Raw genomic sequence first — 20,797 nt, 5'->3', positions numbered from 1 at the left:
TTAGCACGAGGCCTCAGTAGTAGTAGAATCCCTTCCCCGTCATGGATTGTCCGCCAGGATCTGGCTGGACGAAATCAAATGCAAATCACAAAATATTAGAGAAACTTAGTTGTTTTAGATTCGTTAGTAGTAGTTGTGTAATGAACAGCTTGCCTGCTAATATGCTAACCTAGCTTTGTTTACCTTGGTAGCTAACACGATATGAACGTTAGCTTGGAGGAAAGGCAACTATAATGCAGTGTAATAAAACTACTATGAACAAAAGCTAGTGGTTCATATTAGGCTAGCAATAACGTGTTTATAATTGCAATCGTATACGGGTATTCTGCTACGTTCGGTCATACAATGTAACTTGCATGAATACATTGTTTTGCGCTAGCATACAGCTAGCCTCGTTAGCTACATGCAGTATATGTACGGTCACAATGTACGGTAAATCACAGTACAGTATACTGTATGAGTATTCCGTGTGTGTGACTGCAGACATTCTCCTGCCATGACAAACATGTAAGGCCATCTGCTGACATTGTAGTTGATATATTTAAACGCTAGCAACGTAGCATCACAAAAATGTTTTTTCTGACCGAAACTAGCTCTAGCTCCGTGTGTTAGATCGCTACGCCAGCTATAATGTAATTACGTTTCGCGACTGACCGGCAAATCACCCGGAGTATACTGTCAATAGGTATTTTGTGTGTGAATGCAGACATTCTCCTGCTATGAGATACATGTATGCAAGGCCATCTGCTGATATTAGAGTTGATATATGGAAACTCTAGCAACTTAGTTAGCACTGTGTCAATGGCTTAGCAGTCCAACACAGTTTACACATTTAAACAGTCTTGTTTGATAAATACACAAATAACAATGCAAACTTACAGGTTGTATACCCAGATCTTCCCCTGCTCCAAACGGTCCAAACAAGCTGTGCATATCCGGCCTCAAACTGGGCAATGTTTTGGAAGCTTTCGTCTGTGAAATGCCGGTTCTTCGAACCTCTGGAGGAGGAACACGACGCTGCTGGTGTGGCCATAGCTCTTCGGGATTGGTCCATTTCGTTCCGGGTACCGCATGACATCAGGCGGTACCCGGAACTAAATGGAAGACTCAAATGGGCAGTGACGTATCTCCAACGAGGCGTTTTGGGGAGGTATTTTCTGTGTTAGAGTTTTACTCGCTACAGGGTGTACTTTGAGGGTTTTGACTCTGCACACCGTTTACATGCATAAAAACCTTCATAACACACAAGGGGACGGGTAATAACCGGAAAAGCATGACATGGGAGCTTTAAGAGCTTAAATACACTGTGTTTTAAAATACAGTCATATGACCATATTTACACAAATATAAAACAAAAGTATTTGTGTAATTATGATCATATGACTGTTTATCAAATTAGGTAAGAACATTGAAGACTTTGTTAAAATGAGAAAGTTGCCTTAGGACTGCAGACAGGAATATAGATCCTCTTTAAAACATTTTGTTAAGCTGCAATTTGAAAGGTGCTTGGATTAGCATAGCATTGTGATAACAGAGTGACATTAGTGATGGATAGAAAGAGGAAGTAACCCTCTTCGGATCACAGCTTTGAGAGATCGCCGTGACTTCCGTAAATATTAGTCTTTAAGGCAAAATATGGAGAGGTTGTTTATCATACGGATCTATGGTTATCCTGATTTTAAGATCTGTCCAGTGTTTCTGCTTTATTCATTTCATGAGCGCCGCTTATAAAATGTCCCACGATCACTTCCTCTACTTTTGTGTCTCGAGTGCCGGTGTTCTCACACACAAGCGTACGCACACTCGCACCAACAAAAACACACACAAAGCGGAACAAAGCAGAAACAGAAACATGTATTTTTCTAGGCCAAACACACACTGACTGACTTCCCACGGACTATATGTTAACAGGAGGCACTAAATACCCGACTGATACCTCACGTCTTCGAGACGTTGCTAAAAACATTGCAGGAGAACGCTCTCCCTCACAGAGCGGAACTGACCAATCAGAATCTGGGTCCCGCCTGCTTCATTTGCATATGGCTGACTAGTTAACGTGTCGGCCATATGAACGACAACTAGTTAACTAGTGGATACATATTGCAGCTTACACGTTAACTAGTGAAGGCAAAATGTTCACTAGTTAACTAGTTGAAGCCTGTTTTGGTCTTACAAGCTGACTAGTGAGGCTCAAAATGTGCACTAGTTAACTAGTGAGGTCCAAATTGTCCACTAGATACACTAGTACAATTGTTTTTACCGTACTAGTTAACTAGTTACACACACTTTATCTCACTAGTTAACTAGTGGAGCCTTAGAGGAGTCACTAGTAAACTAGTGACACAGATGTTTTTCTTACTAGTTAACTAGTGGAGGGCATTTTTTCTCACTAGTCAGGTTCTGTTATGAACATGTTAGACTTTGACCTTACATGTTACACATTTTTCTTACATGTAAGACCTTTCCTTCAACTAGTTTGGCTTTTTTTGCACTAGTGAGCAACTGTATGCAACTAGTTAGATGTTGATTCAACATGTATGGCTTTTTCTTAAACTAGTGGATATTTTCAGCCCACTAGTTGTGGTTTTCTTCTCTCTAGTTCAACACAATGACTAACTAGTTGACCAGTGGCGAGCCGTGAGCTAGGCCCTCTGACCCCCACCCCTTCCCTCGAGTTATTACGTCACAGCGTATACTTCAGCGGAATATCAAAACAACGGCCCAGGGTGCAAAACGCATCAATGACAGCGACCCTCTACCACACAAAACAACACCTGTGAACCCAATTTGTGTTCTTTGACATTGAAAATGATATTGCATTGTGTTTGTTACTTTCGTTGCAGTTGTATGTCTTAAGTGTAATTTGGCATGCTTTTATTTTGAAGGCGAGTTCACGCTGTTGACAGGAAGTTGTTGTTGCTATGGAAACAAGAAAAGTTTCACAGCGGGCGGAACTTGTCATAAAGTCCGCGATAATAAAACCCACCCATTTAGAGGGAAGATATGATTGGTCAATTGTACTGTCATTTGACATTACTCTCTCGTTCAGTTACTATAGCAACCCTCTGTGAATCGCAGAGAGGGCCAGACGAGCTTCTTTCATGTAAACCCTTCACATTCAAACAGAGACTTAGGCCCCGGCTCCACGAGGACAAATACGGCAAAACGCATCGGAGTAACGCAAATGCAACCGCAAAAAAACCTTCCGTCCCCACGCAATATACACCGGATTGTGTCAAGCTCCACGAGACAGCTCCGTTTACATCCAAACGCTGGAAAAGCTGCAGTACATATGCCGAGCCTGTACGTGGCGCTGTAACTTCCTCCACAAAAGCAGCAACTTCCTCCACAAAAGCAGCGAAGAAGAATGGTTGTCATGGCTGCACTTCTGTGTATTCTCCGCGGTGGGGGCCGACAGAACCGGGCAGAGTTTTTCGCCGGTCAACGTGTGTTAAAGTTTAAATCTTCCGGACAAAATTATAAAAGTGCCGGTCAAAGGTCTTCATTGTTATTTATCGAGCTTTAAAACAAATGAATAACGACGATATAATGATATATAATAATAAAATACACGGAGCCTCTCTTTTTCCTCTCTTCTGACAGCGTCAGTGTCTGTCTCATGCAGCAGCTGATCCAGTAATGAGTGACCCGACAGTAAAAATGAACATATTTATAACTAGTTTAGTTTGAGAGGTAATTAAAATAGCTAAGGGTGATGATCTGACTTGAAGTGTGTGTTTTGCTCTCGCTGCATCACAGCGGGAGGAGCTGCGTGTCTCCGTCCTGTCAGATTAGACTTCACTCGCGTTTATGTCCATATCGAGATAAAGATAAATAATCTGAATTCAAGGAGGAGCTCCTGTAGATGTTGCACAAAGAACTGTAGCATGGTCAGTAGCGACTGGAGCACGATAGCAACCCTGCGGGGGAGAGGCGGGGCTATGAAAACGAATGACCGTATAGGCGACTCCACGGCCCCGTTGGACCCCCCAGAGCGCTCCGTTCCCAGATCTATCCACCTTTGGACCCGTTGTCGTTTGCGGGGTCTGTTTCTACGTTTCCCTTACGGCGGCGTCGAGCTTAGAGGGCTATACGCATGAGAAATATGCAGATTCAACCCGTTTTCGTCCTCGTGGAGCCGGGGCCTAAACAGGCAGATTCGAAGGATTTATTTCTTTGGAAATGTTATTTTATTAAATCAAGTTTTTTTTCGGTAAAACTAATGAAAAATATAACAAAAATAATATTAAAAAAATATATATTTAAATCTTTTTTTTTTTTTTTTAATGTTTAAAAAAAAAAAGGGGGGCCTAGAGGGCCCCGACGGCTCGCCACTGTAGTTGACATGTACGTGCAACTAGTTAACTAGTGAATTGTTTCAAAGTCATACATGTTGACTAGTGCATTTTTTGACACATCACTATTTAACTAGTAAAGCAGAGTGCCAAACTAGTTTGACCATATATCTAACAAGTGAAATCAAAGAGCCAACTAGTGCAGGCAGCTGCCGTCTGATATCAAGGATATGGAATAAATACTCGAATGGCTTGCCATACCCCCCTCTCTTTACGCACTATGCCCCCCCCCCCTATCCCCCCCCTCTATACGCACTATGCCCCCCCCCACCCCACGCTCAGGTGCTCAGGTGTTTCCTCTCTGCAGTGACGCTCACCTGTCGGCGCTGCTCTGCCTTTGCTCCGGCCAATCAGATGCCAGTGTGGATGAGACCCGCCTCCTCGCAGTCTCCACCAATCAGAGCTCTGCGTTCTTCTCCGGGGTCAAAGTGAAATGGATCCACAAACACAGGAAGTAGAAATCCAGGAGGATATTAACCCTTCAAACTAAAAGTCTTTATTTAGTGTGTGTTTTATTTTGAAAATGCTTTCATATCTTTCCCAGCAGGGATGAGAGGACGTTTTCCTGCAGATTCACAATGTAACCCTGAATAAACTTCACCTGTGTCCTGATGTCCAGGAGTATTTATTAAGTGTGTGCGTGAGTGTGTGTGTGTGTGTGTGTGTGTGTGTGTGTGTGTGTGTGTGTGTGTGTGTGTGGTGTGTGTGTGTGTGTGTGTGTGTGTTTGTGTGTGTGTGTGTGTGTGTGTGTGTGTGTGTGTGTGTAATAAAGCAGCAGGGATTAGTCGGGGCCACACAGACTTTATTATATATTTCAGGTGTTAGACGGTCCGACAGGAAACAGAAACTCTAGTCGTGTTGGAGTCTAGCTCTACACGTCCAGCAGTGTGAGGACAGCTCTGATTGGTTACAGTGAGTGTGAGGAAGGCTCTGATTGGTTACAGTGAGGTGAGGACAGCTCTGATTGGGGGGTCAGGGGTCAGGGGGGGTCTATCTGCACTAACTAAACTGTAGCTGATGTACACACGACAATAAAAGCCTTGAATCTTGATTGGTTACAGTGAGGTGAGGAGGGCTCTGATTGGTTGAATCTTGTTATAGTGAGTTGAGGGGGGGTCAGGGGGGGTCGCAGGTCACTTCTGCTCCGGCATCAGGTCGTCCAGCTCCCCCCCGGCCTCCAGCTGTTTCTCCATCTGCACCAGCAGCTGCACGCCGTCCACCACCAGCTGCACCAGCTCCACCTCGCTGAAGCCCAGCCGGTCCGCGTTGGAGATGTCGAACACCCCCCCCACCGCCGCCGTATCCACGCCACCTGGACAGGAAGTGATGTCACAGTCCTTCAACAACACACTGAGGAGCCGTGGGAGAGTCATGGAGAACATTTAAACATCTGGGACTAAACCAGGGGGGTCCAAACTCTTTTCTCCGAGGACCACAATCAGAAAACATACGAAGGGCCGCTCACTAGACGTTTATCGCCTCATCAGTTCAGTTCACAAAATCAATCAAATGGAGGTCACAGCTCTCCAGAGGATTCATTGTGTTAGCAGCTCATTCCTTACAACAGAAGCTCACATTGTTCAAACTGAGAGGAAATTAGGACGAGTTTATTTCAAGCTTATTATGAAAATAAGTTATTGAGCTTTTCTTTATCAACTAACATTTGTCTTCAGCTTTAACTGACTGATTGTATCTGAAGCTCATTAACACATGAACAATACTGTGTACTATGTGTTCACACCATAGAGGGCCCTCAGTGGGGTAGCTTGATGTTCCATAGAGGGCCCTCAGTGGGGTAGCTTGATGTTCCATAGAGGGCCCTCAGTGGGGTAGCTTGATGTTCCATAGAGGGCCCTCAGTGGGGTAGCTTGATGTTCCATAGAGGGCCCTCAGTGGGGTAGCTTGAATGTTCCATAGAGGGCCCTCTGTGGGGTAGCTTGATGTTCCATAGAGGGCCCTCAGTGGGGTAGCTTGATGTTCCATAGAGGGCCCTCAGTGGGGTAGCTTGATGTTCCATAGAGGGCCCTCAGTGGGGTAGCTTGATGTTCCATAGAGGGCCCTCTGTGGGTAGCTTGATGTTCCATAGAGGGCCCTCTGTGGGGTAGCTTGATGTTCCATAGAGGGCCCTCTGTGGGGTAGCTTGATGTTCCATAGAGGGCCCTCAGTGGGGTAGCTTGATGTTCCATAGAGGGCCCTCAGTGGGGTAGCTTGATGTTCCATAGAGGGCCCTCAGTGGGGTAGCTTGATGTTCCATAGAGGGCCCTCAGTGGGGTAGCTTGATGTTCCATAGAGGGCCCTCAGTGGGGTAGCTTGATGTTCCATAGAGGGCCCTCAGTGGGGTAGCTTGATGTTCCATAGAGGGCCCTCTGTGGGGTAGCTTGATGTTCCATAGAGGGCCCTCAGTGGGGTAGCTTGATGTTCCAAAGAGGGCCCTCAGTGGGGTAGCTTGATGTTTCCATAGAGGGCCCTCAGTGGGGTAGCTGATGTTCCATAAGGGGCCCTCAGTGGGGTAGCTTGATGTTCCATAGAGGGCCCTCTGTGGGGTAGCTTGATGTTCCATAGAGGGGCCCTCAGTGGGGTGCTTGATGTTCCATAGAGGGCCCTCTGTGGGGTAGCTGATGTTCCATAGAGGGCACTCAAACATGTAGGGTTTCTCATCAAGGTACCGGGCGCTACAGAGGAATGTTCTACTGCAACACTCCCCACACGCAACAACCACACACACACAACCACACACACACACACACACCACACACACACACACACACACACAACACACACACACACACACTGATGAGGCTCAGGTAAGCACGGTTAATTATTATATTATTGAGGGACAGGCCAGGGGGGACGCCACTGTTTTACATCTATATTTAATAAGTGCAATATAAGACAAGCTCAAGTTTCTCTGAGGGCCGATTCAAAATGGCGTGTGTGCGTGTGTGTGTGTGTGTGTGTGTGTGTGTGTGTGTGTGTGTGTGTGTGTGTGTGTGTGTGTGTGTGTGTGTGTGTGTGTGTGTGTGTGTGTGGGTGCAACCCAGTCTCACGGCATTTCGTGTTATTAGTCACGATACAACACGATTTTCACCTTTTTTTCGTGTCACACAGAACGATTTTAAATGCAATGTATTTCTATTGGTTGTATGTTTCGTGCCTGCAACACGTCTTTTTGTCCGGTCGGGTCTTGGAAGACCAGAAGCTGTGTGGTTCATAAAAACATGTTCTTACTCAATATCTTACCCTAAGCCTAACCCTACCCCTTTTATTTTAAATTGTATAATGTCTGAGTTTTTTTGCCGTCAGTGAGGAAAAGAAATGTCTCAGAGCCTCAGAATACTGACATCTGTATTTTATGTCATCTTTTTTTTCCTTCTAATTTGTTATTATTTACATTGCTTTTAAAATCGTTCTGTGTGACACGAAAAAAATGGCGAAATCGTGTTGGTGAACACGAATCAATAGATTAATTTCGTGACTATAACACGAAATGCCGTGAGACTGTGTTGGTGTGTGTGTGTATACCTGTTCCTCTCTTCTGCAGACGCAGCCTCTTCAGAATCTCTCCGAACTTCTCGTGCCGGCTCACGTGCGCCAGCTTCACGTGCACGCCCGCCCGCAGCCCCGTGCCCAGATTTGACGGACAGGTAAGCACGTAGCCCAGGTGCTCGTTCCACATGAACTCATGACCTCGCTCCTTAAAGAGGTCCTCGATCTGAGGGGAGAGAGGCAGAGAATGGGTAGACAGGTGAGAGAGGGGAGACAGGTGAGAGACAGACAGGTAAGAGAGTGAGAGACAGACAGTGAGAGACAGACAGTGAGAGACAGACAGTGAGAGACAGACAGTGAGAGACAGACAGTGAGAGACAGACAGTGAATGACAGACAGTGAGAGACAGACAGTGAGAGACAGACAGGTGAGAGACAGTGAGAGACAGACAGGGGAGACAGTGAGAAACAGACAGTGAGAGACAGACAGGTGAGAGACAGTGAGACAGACAGTGAGAGACAGACAGGTGAGACAGTGAGAGACAGACAGGTGAGACAGTGAGAGACAGACAGGTGAGACAGTGAGAGACAGACAGTGAGAGACAGACAGGTGAGACAGTGAGAGACAGACAGTGAGAGACAGACAGGTGAGACAGTGAGAGACAGACAGGGGAGACAGTGAGAGACAGACAGTGAGAGACAGACAGGGGAGACAGTGAGAGACAGACAGTGAGAGACAGACAGGGGAGAGAGTGAGAGACAGACAGGTGAGACAGTGAGAGACAGACAGGTGAGAGACAGACAGGTGAGAGACAGACAGGTGAGAGAGTGAGAGACAGACAGGGGAGACAGTGAGAGACAGACAGTGAGAGACAGACAGGGGAGAGAGTGAGAGACAGACAGGTGAGACAGTGAGAGACAGACAGGTGAGAGACAGACAGGTGAGAGACAGACAGGTGAGACAGTGAGAGACAGACAGGTGAGAGACAGACAGAGGAGACAGTGAGAAACAGACAGTGAGAGACAGACAGGTGAGAGACAGTGAGAGACAGACAGTGAGAGACAGACAGGTGAGACAGTGAGAGACAGACAGGGGAGACAGTGAGAGACAGACAGGGGAGACAGTGAGAGACAGACAGGGGAGACAGTGAGAAACAGACAGTGAGAGACAGACAGGTGAGAGACAGTGAGAGACAGACAGTGAGAGACAGACAGGGGAGACAGTGAGAGACAGACAGGTGAGAGACAGACAGGTGAGAGACAGACAGGTGAGACAGTGAGAGACAGACAGGTGAGAGACAGACAGAGGAGACAGTGAGAAACAGACAGTGAGAGACAGACAGGTGAGAGACAGTGAGAGACAGACAGTGAGAGACAGACAGGTGAGACAGTGAGAGACAGACAGGGGAGACAGTGAGAGACAGACAGGGGAGACAGTGAGAGACAGACAGGGGGAGACAGTGAGAGACAGACAGTGAGAGACAGACAGGTGAGAGACAGTGAGAGACAGACAGTGAGAGACAGACAGGGGAGACAGTGAGAGACAGACAGGTGAGAGACAGACAGGTGAGAGACAGACAGGTGAGACAGTGAGAGACAGACAGGTGAGAGACAGACAGAGGAGACAGTGAGAAACAGACAGTGAGAGACAGACAGGTGAGAGACAGTGAGAGACAGACAGTGAGAGACAGACAGGTGAGACAGTGAGAGACAGACAGGGGAGACAGTGAGAGACAGACAGGGGAGACAGTGAGAAACAGACAGTGAGAGACAGACAGGTGAGAGACAGTGAGAGACAGACAGTGAGAGACAGACAGGGGAGAGAGTGAGAGACAGACAGGGGAGACAGTGAGAAACAGACAGTGAGAGACAGACAGGTGAGACAGTGAGAGACAGACAGGTGAGACAGTGAGAGACAGACAGGACCTGTGTGAGACCGCAGCAGAAGCGCTGGAACACCTCCCTCAGGTTGCCTCCTCTCTGCATGCTGATGACTCTCAGGTGATCCTCCTCGTTCACCCACACCAGGAACGTCTTGTTGTCGTTGTGCCTGCAGAAGAACCACAAATACATGACACTTCATAATGACTCTTCATAATGACTCTTCATAATGACTCTTTCTGACTCATCATAATGACTCTTTCTAATGACTCGTCATAATGACTCTTTCTAATGACTCATCATAATGACTCTTCATAATGACTCTTTCTAATGACTCATCATAATGACTCTTCATAATGACTCTTCATAATGACTCTTTCTAATGACTCGTCATAATGACTCTTTCTAATGACTCATCATAATGACTCTTCATAATGACTCTTTCTAATGACTCATCATAATGACTCATCATAATGACTCTTCATAATGACTCATCATAATGACTCTTCATAATGACTCTTTCTAATGACTCTTCATAATGACTCTTCATAATGACTCTTCATAATGACTCTTTCTAATGACTCATCATAATGACTCTTCATAATGACTCTTCATAATGACTTGTTATGATGACTCTTCATAATGACTCTTTCTAATGACTCTTCATAATGACTCTTCATAATGACTCTTCATAATGACTCTTTCTAATGACTCATCATAGTGACTCTTCATAATGACTATTTCTAATGACTCGTCATAATGACTCTTTCTAATGACTCTTTCTAATGACTCTTTCTAATGACTCTTTCTAATGACTCTTCATAATGACTCTTCATAATAACTCTTCATAATGACTCTTTCTAATGACTCATCATAATGACTTGTTATGATGACTCTTCATAATGACTTGTTATGATGACTCTTCATAATGACTCTTTCTAATGACTCTTCATAATGACTCTTCATAATGACTCTTTCTAATGACTCATCATAGTGACTCTTCATAATGACTATTTCTAATGACTCTTTCTAATGACTCTTTCTAATGACTCTTCATAATGACTATTTCTAATGACTCGTCATAATGACTCTTTCTAATGACTCTTCATAATAACTCTTCATAATGACTCTTTCTAATGACTCATCATAATGACTCTTCATAATGACTCTTTCTAATGACTCGTCATAATGACTCTTTCTAATGACTCATCATAATGACTCTTCATAATGACTCTTTCTAATGACTCATCATAATGACTCATCATAATGACTCTTCATAATGACTCTTCATAATGACTCTTTCTAATGACTCATCATAATGACTCTTCATAATGACTCTTCATAATGACTCTTTCTAATGACTCATAGTGACTCTTCATAATGACTATTTCTAATGACTCGTCATAATGACTCTTTCTAATGACTCTTTCTAATGACTCTTTCTAATGACTCTTTCTAATGACTCTTCATAATGACTCTTCATAATAACTCTTCATAATGACTCTTTCTAATGACTCATCATAATGACTTGTTATGATGACTCTTCATAATGACTTGTTATGATGACTCTTCATAATGACTCTTTCTAATGACTCTTCATAATGACTCTTTCTAATGACTCATCATAGTGACTCTTCATAATGACTATTTCTAATGACTCTTTCTAATGACTCTTTCTAATGACTCTTCCTAATGACTATTTCTAATGACTCGTCATAATGACTCTTTCTAATGACTCTTCATAATAACTCTTCATAATGACTTGTTATGATGACTCTTCATAATGACTCTTTCTAATGACTCTTCATAATGACTCTTCATAATGACTCTTCATAATGACTCTTTCTAATGACTCATCATAGTGACTCTTCATAATGACTATTTCTAATTACTCTTTCTAATGACTCTTTCTAATGACTCTTCCTAATGACTATTTCTAATGACTCGTCATAATGACTCTTTCTAATGACTCTTCATAATAACTCTTCATAATGACTCTTTCTAATGACTCATCATAATGACTCTTCATAATGACTCTTCATAATGACTCTTTCTAATGACTCTTTCTAATGACTCTTTCTAATGACTCTTTCTAATGACTCTTCATAATGACTCTTCATAATGACTCTTTCTAATGACTCATCATAGTGACTCTTCATAATGACTATTTCTAATGACTCGTCATAATGACTCTTTCTAATGACTCTTTCTAATGACTCTTTCTAATGACTCTTTCTAATGACTCGTCATAATGACTCTTCATAATAACTCTTCATAATGACTCTTTCTAATGACTCATCATAATGACTCATCATAATGACTCTTCATAATAACTCTTTCTAATGACTCTTTCTAATGACTTGTTATGATAACTCTTTCTAATGACTCATCATAATGACTCATCATAATGACTCTTCATAATGACTCTTTCTAATGACTCTTTCTAATGACTCTTCATAATGACTCATCATAATGACTCTTCATAATGACTCTTTCTAATGACTCATCATAATGACTCTTCATAATGACTCTTTCTAATGACTCTTCATAATGACTCTTTCTAATGACTCTTCATAATGACTCTTCATAATGACTCTTTCTAATGACTCTTTCTAATGACTCTTTCTAATGACTCTTCATAATGACTCTTTCTAATGACTCATCATAATGACTCTTTCTAATGACTCATCATAATGACTCTTCATAATGACTCTTTCTAATGACTTGTTATGATGACTCTTCATAATGACTCTTTCTAATGACTCTTTCTAATGACTCTTCATAATGACTCTTCATAATGACTCTTCATAATGACTCTTTCTAATGACTCTTTCTAATGACTCTTCATAATGACTCTTCATAATGACTCTTTCTAATGACTTTTCATAATGACTCTTCATAATGACTCTTCATAATGACTCTTCATAATGACTCTTTCTAATGACTCTTTCTAATGAAACGTTATGATGACTCTTCATAATGACTCTTCCTAATGACTATTTCTAATGACTCGTCATAATGACTCTTTCTAATGACTCTTCATAATAACTCTTCATAATGACTCTTTCTAATGACTCATCATAATGACTCTTCATAATGACTCTTCATAATGACTCTTTCTAATGACTCTTTCTAATGACTCTTTCTAATGACTCTTTCTAATGACTCTTCATAATGACTCTTCATAATGACTCTTTCTAATGACTCATCATAGTGACTCTTCATAATGACTATTTCTAATGACTCGTCATAATGACTCTTTCTAATGACTCTTTCTAATGACTCTTTCTAATGACTCTTTCTAATGACTCGTCATAATGACTCTTCATAATAACTCTTCATAATGACTCTTTCTAATGACTCATCATAATGACTCATCATAATGACTCTTCATAATGACTCTTTCTAATGACTCTTTCTAATGACTTGTTATGATAACTCTTTCTAATGACTCATCATAATGACTCATCATAATGACTCTTCATAATGACTCTTTCTAATGACTCTTTCTAATGACTCTTCATAATGACTCATCATAATGACTCTTCATAATGACTCTTTCTAATGACTCATCATAATGACTCTTCATAATGACTCTTCATAATGACTCTTCATAATGACTCTTTCTAATGACTCTTCATAATGACTCTTCATAATGACTCTTTCTAATGACTCTTTCTAATGACTCTTTCTAATGACTCTTCATAATGACTCTTTCTAATGACTCATCATAATGACTCTTTCTAATGACTCATCATAATGACTCTTCATAATGACTCTTTCTAATGACTTGTTATGATGACTCTTCATAATGACTCTTTCTAATGACTCTTTCTAATGACTCTTCATAATGACTCTTCATAATGACTCTTCATAATGACTCTTTCTAATGACTCTTTCTAATGACTCTTCATAATGACTCTTCATAATGACTCTTTCTAATGACTTTTCATAATGACTCTTCATAATGACTCTTCATAATGACTCTTCATAATGACTCTTTCTAATGACTCTTTCTAATGAAACGTTATGATGACTCTTCATAATGACTCTTTCTAATGACTCTTTCTAATGACTTTTCATGACTCTTCATAATGACTCTTCATAATGACTCTTCATAATGACTCTTCATAATGACTCTTTCTAATGACTCGTTATGATGACTCTTCATAATGACTCTTTCTAATGACTTTTCATAATGACTCTTCATAATGACTCTTCATAATGACTCTTCATAATGACTCTTCATAATGACTCTTTCTAATGACTCTTCATAATGACTCTTTCTAATGACTCTTTCTAATGACTATTTCTAATGACTCTTTCTAATGACTCATCATAATGACTCATCATAATGACTCTTCATAATGACTCTTTCTAATGACTCTTCATAATGACTCTTCATAATGACTCTTCATAATGACTCTTCATAATAACTCTTTCTAATGACCCTTCATAATGACTCATCATAATGACTCTTTCTAATGACTCTTCATAATGACTCTTCATAATAACTCTTTCTAATGACTCTTCATAATGACTCATCATAATGACTCTTTCTAATGACTCTTTCTAATGACTCTTCATAATGACTCATCATAATGACTCTTCATAATGACTCTTTCTAATGACTCTTCATAATGACTCTTCATAATAACTCTTTCTAATGACTCTTCATAATGACTCTTCATAATGACTCTTTCTAATGACTCATCATAATGACTCTTCATAATGACTCTTTCTAATGACTCTTTCTAATGACTCATCATAATGACTCTTCATAATAACTCTTTCTAATGACTCTTCATAATGACTCTTCATAATAACTCTTTCTAATGACTCTTCATAATGACTCTTCATAATGACTCTTTCTAATGACTCATCATAATGACTCTTCATAATGACTCTTCATAATGACTCATCATAATGACTCTTTCTAATGACTCTTCATAATGACTCATCATAATGACTCTTCATAATGACTCTTTCTAATGACTCTTCATAATGACTCTTCATAATGACTCTTCATAATGACTCTTTCTAATGACTCTTCATAATGACTCTTCATAATGACTCTTTCTAATGACTCATCATAATGACTCTTCATAATGACTCTTCATAATAACTCTTTCTAATGACTCTTCATAATGACTCTTCATAATGACTCTTTCTAATGACTCTTCATAATGACTCTTCATAATAACTCTTTCTAATGACTCTTCATAATGACTCTTCATAATGACTCTTTCTAATGACTCTTTCTAATGACTTTTCATAATGACTCTTCATAATGACTCTTTCTAATGACTCTTCATAATGACTCTTCATAATGACTCTTCATAATGACTCTTTCTAATGACTCATCATAATGACTCTTCATAATGACTCTTCATAATGACTCTTTCTAATGACTCATCATAATGTCTCTTCATAATGACTCTTCATAATGACTCTTTCTAATGACTCATCATAATGACTCTTCATAATGACTTTTCATAATGACTCTTCATAATGACTCTTTCTAATGACTCTTCATAATGACTCTTCATAATGACTCTTTCTAATGACTTTTCATAATGACTCTTCATAATGACTCTTACCAGATGCCCCTGCCGTCGGGCCAGTCTCGGGCCATGCCGGATGCGAGCAACAGGGGGGAGACGGGTTTGTCGAACAGGAAGTGGTCATCGATGAGCTGCTGCTGCTCCTCCTCCGTCATGTTCTTCAGAGCGTAGTACGTCCCCTTCAGGTCTCCCTCCAGCAGGTCCAGACCTGAGGGGCACAGGTGAGTCCAGGTGTTCAGAGCCTAAAGTAACTAAGTACATTTAATCAAGTACTTAAGTACAGTTCAGAGGTACATGGTGTACTTTTACTCCACTACATGTATTTAATCCCTTTAGTTACTTCACAGATGTGGATTAATGATGTGAAATATAATCAAGTGTTAAATCAGACTTTAGTTCCACCTGGAGTAAATCCACAAGCTACCCTGCAGTATACAAAGTCATTCAAACTAGCTGCACCTTTACCAGCTTTGAGAACACTTTCATGATCAATCATTATAAAACATATCATATATATTATTCTGAAATGGACCAATCTGCACAATGACTACTTTTACTGTCACTACTTTCACTATATTTTGATGAGAATACTTTTATACTTTTACTTGAGGAACATTTTGAATGCAGTACTTTTACTGTAACAGAGTATTCCTACACTCTGGTACTTTTACTTTTACTCAAGTACAAGATCTGAGTACTTCTACTTTTACTCAAGTACAAGATCTGAGTACTTCTACTCTTCTGTGGGGTTCTCAGTTCTCAGTTAAGCTCTGGATCAGTTAGACTCTGGATCAGTTAGACTCTGGATCAGTTAGACTCTGGATCAGTTAGACTCTGGATCAGTTAGACTCTGGATCAGTTAGACTGAGTGATGTCATACTCTCGATGGAGAGGTCCTCGATGGCGCGCCTCTCTCCTCGGCTGCAGTGCGGTGGCAGGCAGAATCCACGGACGCTCCTTCCTGTTCGGACCCGAGAGCTCAGGACGTAATCTGGATCAAGGTCGTCTCCGCCCTAACGGAAAGCACTGATTGGTTATATGACATTTCATTTTTTTGATAAGGGTCCCGCAGTTTGTGTTTGTTTACCTGCAAGTCAGTTTGTGCTTGTTTACCTGCAGGTCAGTTTGTGGTTGTTTACCTGCAGGTCAGTTTGTGGTTGTTTACCTGCAGGTCAGTTTGTGCTTGTTTACCTGCAGGTCAGTTTGTGGTTGTTTACCTGCAGGTTGTCAGCGTTCAGGTCCGTCTTGTGTTTGTCTGATGGTTGGTATCCCCCATGGCGGTCTTCGATCACGGGGTCCAGCAGCTCTTTGAACACCTCGTAGGTTTCCTCGTCTCCGGCGACGCAGCCCACCGTCATGATGAAGGGGTGACCTGAACACAACACAACACCGTCACAACACCGTCACAACACCACCACAACACCATCACAACACAACACCATCACAACACCGTCACAACACAACACCATCACAACACCATCACAACACCATCACAACACCGTCACAACACCATCACAACACCGTCACAACACCGTCACAACACTGTCACAACACCGTCACAACACCGTCACAACACCGTCACAACACCACCACAACACCGTCACAACACAACACTGTCACAACACCGTCACAACACCGTCACAACACCACCACAACACCGTCACAACACAACACTGTCACAACACCGTCACAACACCGTCACAACACCGTCACAACACCATCACAACACCATCACAACACAACACTGTCACAACACCGTCACAACACCATCACAACACAACACCGTCACAACACCGTCACAACACCATCACAACACCATCACAACACAACACGTCACAACACCATCACAACACCGTCACAACACCGTCACAACACCGTCACAACACCATCACAACACCATCACAACACCGTCACAACACCATCACAACACTGTCACAACACAACACCATCACAACACCGTCACAACACCATCACAACACCGTCACAACACCGTCACAACACAACACCGTCACAACACTGTCACAACACCGTCACAACACCGTCACAACACCGTCACAACACCGTCACAACACCACCACAACACCACCACCACAACACCATCACAACACAACACCGTCACAACACCGTCACAACACCATCACAACACCGTCACAACACCGTCACAACGCCGTCACTACACCATCACAACACCATCACAACACAACACCATCACAACACCGTCACAACACCGTCACAACACCGTCACAACACCGTCACAACGCCGTCACTACACCATCACAACACAACACCGTCACAACACTGTCACAACACCGTCACAACACCATCACAACACCATCAAAACACAACACCGTCACAACACCGTCACAACACCATCACAACACCGTCACAACACCGTCACAACACAACACCATCACAACACCATCACAACACAACACCGTCACAACACCGTCACAACACCATCACAACACCATCACAACACCGTCACAACACCGTCACAACACCGTCACAACACAACACCATCACAACACCGTCACAACACCATCACAACACCGTCACAACACAACACCATCACAACACCATCACAACACCATCACAACACAACACCGTCACAACACCATCACAACACAACACCATCACAACACCATCACAACACCATCATAACAACACCATCACAACACCATCACAACACCATCACAACACACACCATCACAACACCATCACAACACCATCACAACACCACAACACAACACCATCACAACACCGTCACAACACCGTCACAACACCATCACAACACAACACCGTCACAACACCATCACAACACAACACCATCACAACACCATCACAACACCATCACAACACCGTCACAACACCATCACAACACCGTCACAACACAACACCATCACAACACCGTCACAACACCGTCACAACACCATCACAACACAACACCGTCACAACACCATCACAACACCGTCACAACACCGTCACAACACCATCACAACACAACACCGTCACAACACCATCACAACACAACACCATCACAACACAACACCATCACAACACCGTCACAACACAACACCATCACAACACCGTCACAACACAACACCATCACAACACCATCACAACACCATCACAACACAACACCGTCACAACACAACACCATCACAACACCATCACAACACCGTCACAACACAACACCATCACAACACCATCACAACACCACCACAACACCATCACAACACCATCACAACACCATCACAACACCATCACAACACCACCACAACACCATCACAACACCATCACAACACCATCACAACACCACCACAACACCATCACAACACCATCACAACACAACACCATCACAACACCATCACAACACCACCACAACACCATCACAACACCGTCACACCACCCATCACAACACCATCACAACACCGTCACAACACCATCACAACACCATCACAACACCATCACAACACCATCACAACACACACACCGTAACAACACAACACATCAAACAATCACAACACCATCACAACACACTCACAACCCAACACCCATCACAACACCATCACAACACAACACCATCACAACACCGTCACAACACCGTCACAACACCATCACAACACAACACCGTCACAACACCATCACAACACCATCACAACACAACACCGTCACAACACCATCACAACACCGCCACAACACCGTCACAACACTGTCACACAACACCGTCACAACACAACACCATCACAACACTGTCACAACACCGTCACAACACCGTCACAACACCATCACAACAAAACAAAAAATAACCTGGACACATCTGTTTTTGACAATTTTCGACCTATCTCTAAACTTCCTTTTATGTCCAAATCTTTAGAAAAAGTGGTACTGAAGCAGTTGCAGTCTTTCTTAAATGTGCATGGCATTCTTGAGGTATTCCAGTCTGGGTTTAAACCCCTCCACAGCACTGAATCTGCTCTTTAAAAAGTGTTTCATGACCTGTTTTTAGCTACTGACTCTATACTTTTATAAGAACAGCATTTTCCCCCTGCTTACACGTATATGCCGTGAGCTGATTATCGAGCCTTCATTGTAACCGTTGCAGGTACACTGTGTGTGTGCGTGGGGAGTGTTGCAGTAGAAAGTTCCTCTGTAGACCGGTACATTAATGGGAAACCCTAAATGTTTGAGCACCCTCTATGAAACGTCAAGCTACTCCACAGCACCCCCAAAATAAATCTCTGGCGCCGCCACTGAGCCTGACTATTTGTGTTGGGGGGGGCCCGACTTTTTTTTTTCTCCAAAGGGGGGACCTGACAGAAAATGTTTGAGAACCACTGGCCTAATCCAAAACATACGCGCTCTCGCTAAGCGGTCCTACGACGCGGGTTATCAAGTGGATCGCTCAAGCCAGCCGTGTCCTATCTAGTTAGGTGTGCGTTCACATGAAATGCCTTTGAAGACCACTTTGGAGAGACTACAGAGCCAAGGTAAAAATGTTAGCATTTTAGCTACCTAGCGTCACCTGTTTTGATGTCTGTTTTTGTTTATAACGTCGCAAATTCGTATAATTCAGTGATAATGAGGGTACCCATCGATTCTGTGTCACCTCACGATGTGAATCGATGTCATGGATGTGGAGACATTTTCGGTGCAGAAATCTGTTAGCATGTTTCGCTCGTTGCTAATTCAGAGGCTCAGTGTTAGCATTGTGGGTTTTCTTTTGAAAAATAAATAAAAATGATGAGTTAGATGAGTTTCTTCCCGTTACATGGAAATAAAACATTCATAGTTTATTAAATGAACATGCCCTCAGACACTGTTTCCTGCAAGATGTTGCGGGCAGTGCCCCGGTACCGGGGTCTCTCGGGCTTAACAAGTTAAACAGTGAAGTCCAGAACCCGAGGAGACAAGCAACCCCTCCCTGTCCTGGGGAGGGACTATCTGAGGTGAGCTGATGGAGGGGGGGGGGGGGCGGGGTATCTGAGGTGAGCTGATGGAGGGGGGGTATCTGAGGTGAGCTGATGGAGGGGGGGTATCTGAGGTGAGCTGATGGGGGGTAGCTGGATAATGTGCTCGACTGACTGATCATCAGCAGACTCAGAACCAATGGTTTCAGAGAAGGAGGCGGGCGGGACATGGTTCTGGGTTCTGGGGGTCTGGTTTGTGGGGGGGTCAGTACCTGGGTTCGGGGTCTGGGTCTGGTTTGGGGGTTAGTACCTGGGTTGGGGGTCTGGGTCTGGGGGGAGGGGGGGTCAGTACCTGGGTTGGGGGTCTGGTTTGGGGGGTCAGTATCTGGTTTAGGGGTCTTGGGGGGTCCTGGGGGGTCTCAGTACCTGGGTTGTCCACGCCGGTCTGGATCAGGTCGTCCAGGGTGAACCCGCTGGGCGTCTCCTTGTCTCTCAGGCTCTCGTAGAGGTCAGGGGTCAGGACCTTGGCCATGTGGTTGTTGTGCTGGCTGAGGTCGGGGTACTCCTGCTCCGAAGAGAACTTCATCTTCAGCTGGTTGTGC

The 20,797-nt window shown here is 43.0% G+C and overlaps 2 protein-coding genes across 2 annotated transcripts in view; one reads left to right on the top strand and one right to left on the bottom strand.

The window, feature by feature from the left end:
* LOC117497421 (exocyst complex component 3-like) overlaps positions 1–4,813 on the top strand; it is a 52,016-nt gene extending 47,203 nt beyond the window's left edge. The window contains exon 10 of the mRNA XM_034149395.1: positions 4,663–4,813. Within this exon, the coding sequence (XP_034005286.1) occupies positions 4,663–4,813 (151 nt within the window). The remainder of the gene's footprint in view (positions 1–4,662) is intronic.
* A 323-nt stretch (positions 4,814–5,136) lies between these two features.
* Positions 5,137–20,797, bottom strand: part of LOC117497426 (creatine kinase B-type-like) — a 17,416-nt gene continuing 1,755 nt past the window's right edge. The window contains exons 2-8 of the mRNA XM_034149399.1: positions 20,622–20,797; positions 16,503–16,657; positions 16,166–16,298; positions 15,322–15,493; positions 9,767–9,890; positions 7,878–8,067; positions 5,137–5,667 (exon numbers count right to left, since the gene is read on the bottom strand). The exon at positions 20,622–20,797 is cut by the window's right edge and continues 14 nt beyond it. Coding sequence (XP_034005290.1) covers positions 5,489–5,667; positions 7,878–8,067; positions 9,767–9,890; positions 15,322–15,493; positions 16,166–16,298; positions 16,503–16,657; positions 20,622–20,797 — 1,129 coding nt within the window. The 3' untranslated portion in view covers positions 5,137–5,488. The remainder of the gene's footprint in view (positions 5,668–7,877; positions 8,068–9,766; positions 9,891–15,321; positions 15,494–16,165; positions 16,299–16,502; positions 16,658–20,621) is intronic.

The sequence above is a fragment of the Trematomus bernacchii genome, unplaced genomic scaffold (assembly GCF_902827165.1).
Source record: "Trematomus bernacchii unplaced genomic scaffold, fTreBer1.1, whole genome shotgun sequence".
In the NCBI taxonomy this organism is placed as follows: domain Eukaryota; kingdom Metazoa; phylum Chordata; class Actinopteri; order Perciformes; family Nototheniidae; genus Trematomus; species Trematomus bernacchii.
The sequence above is the reverse complement of the archived record's forward strand: the minus strand, read 5'-3'. Positions and strand labels throughout refer to the sequence as shown.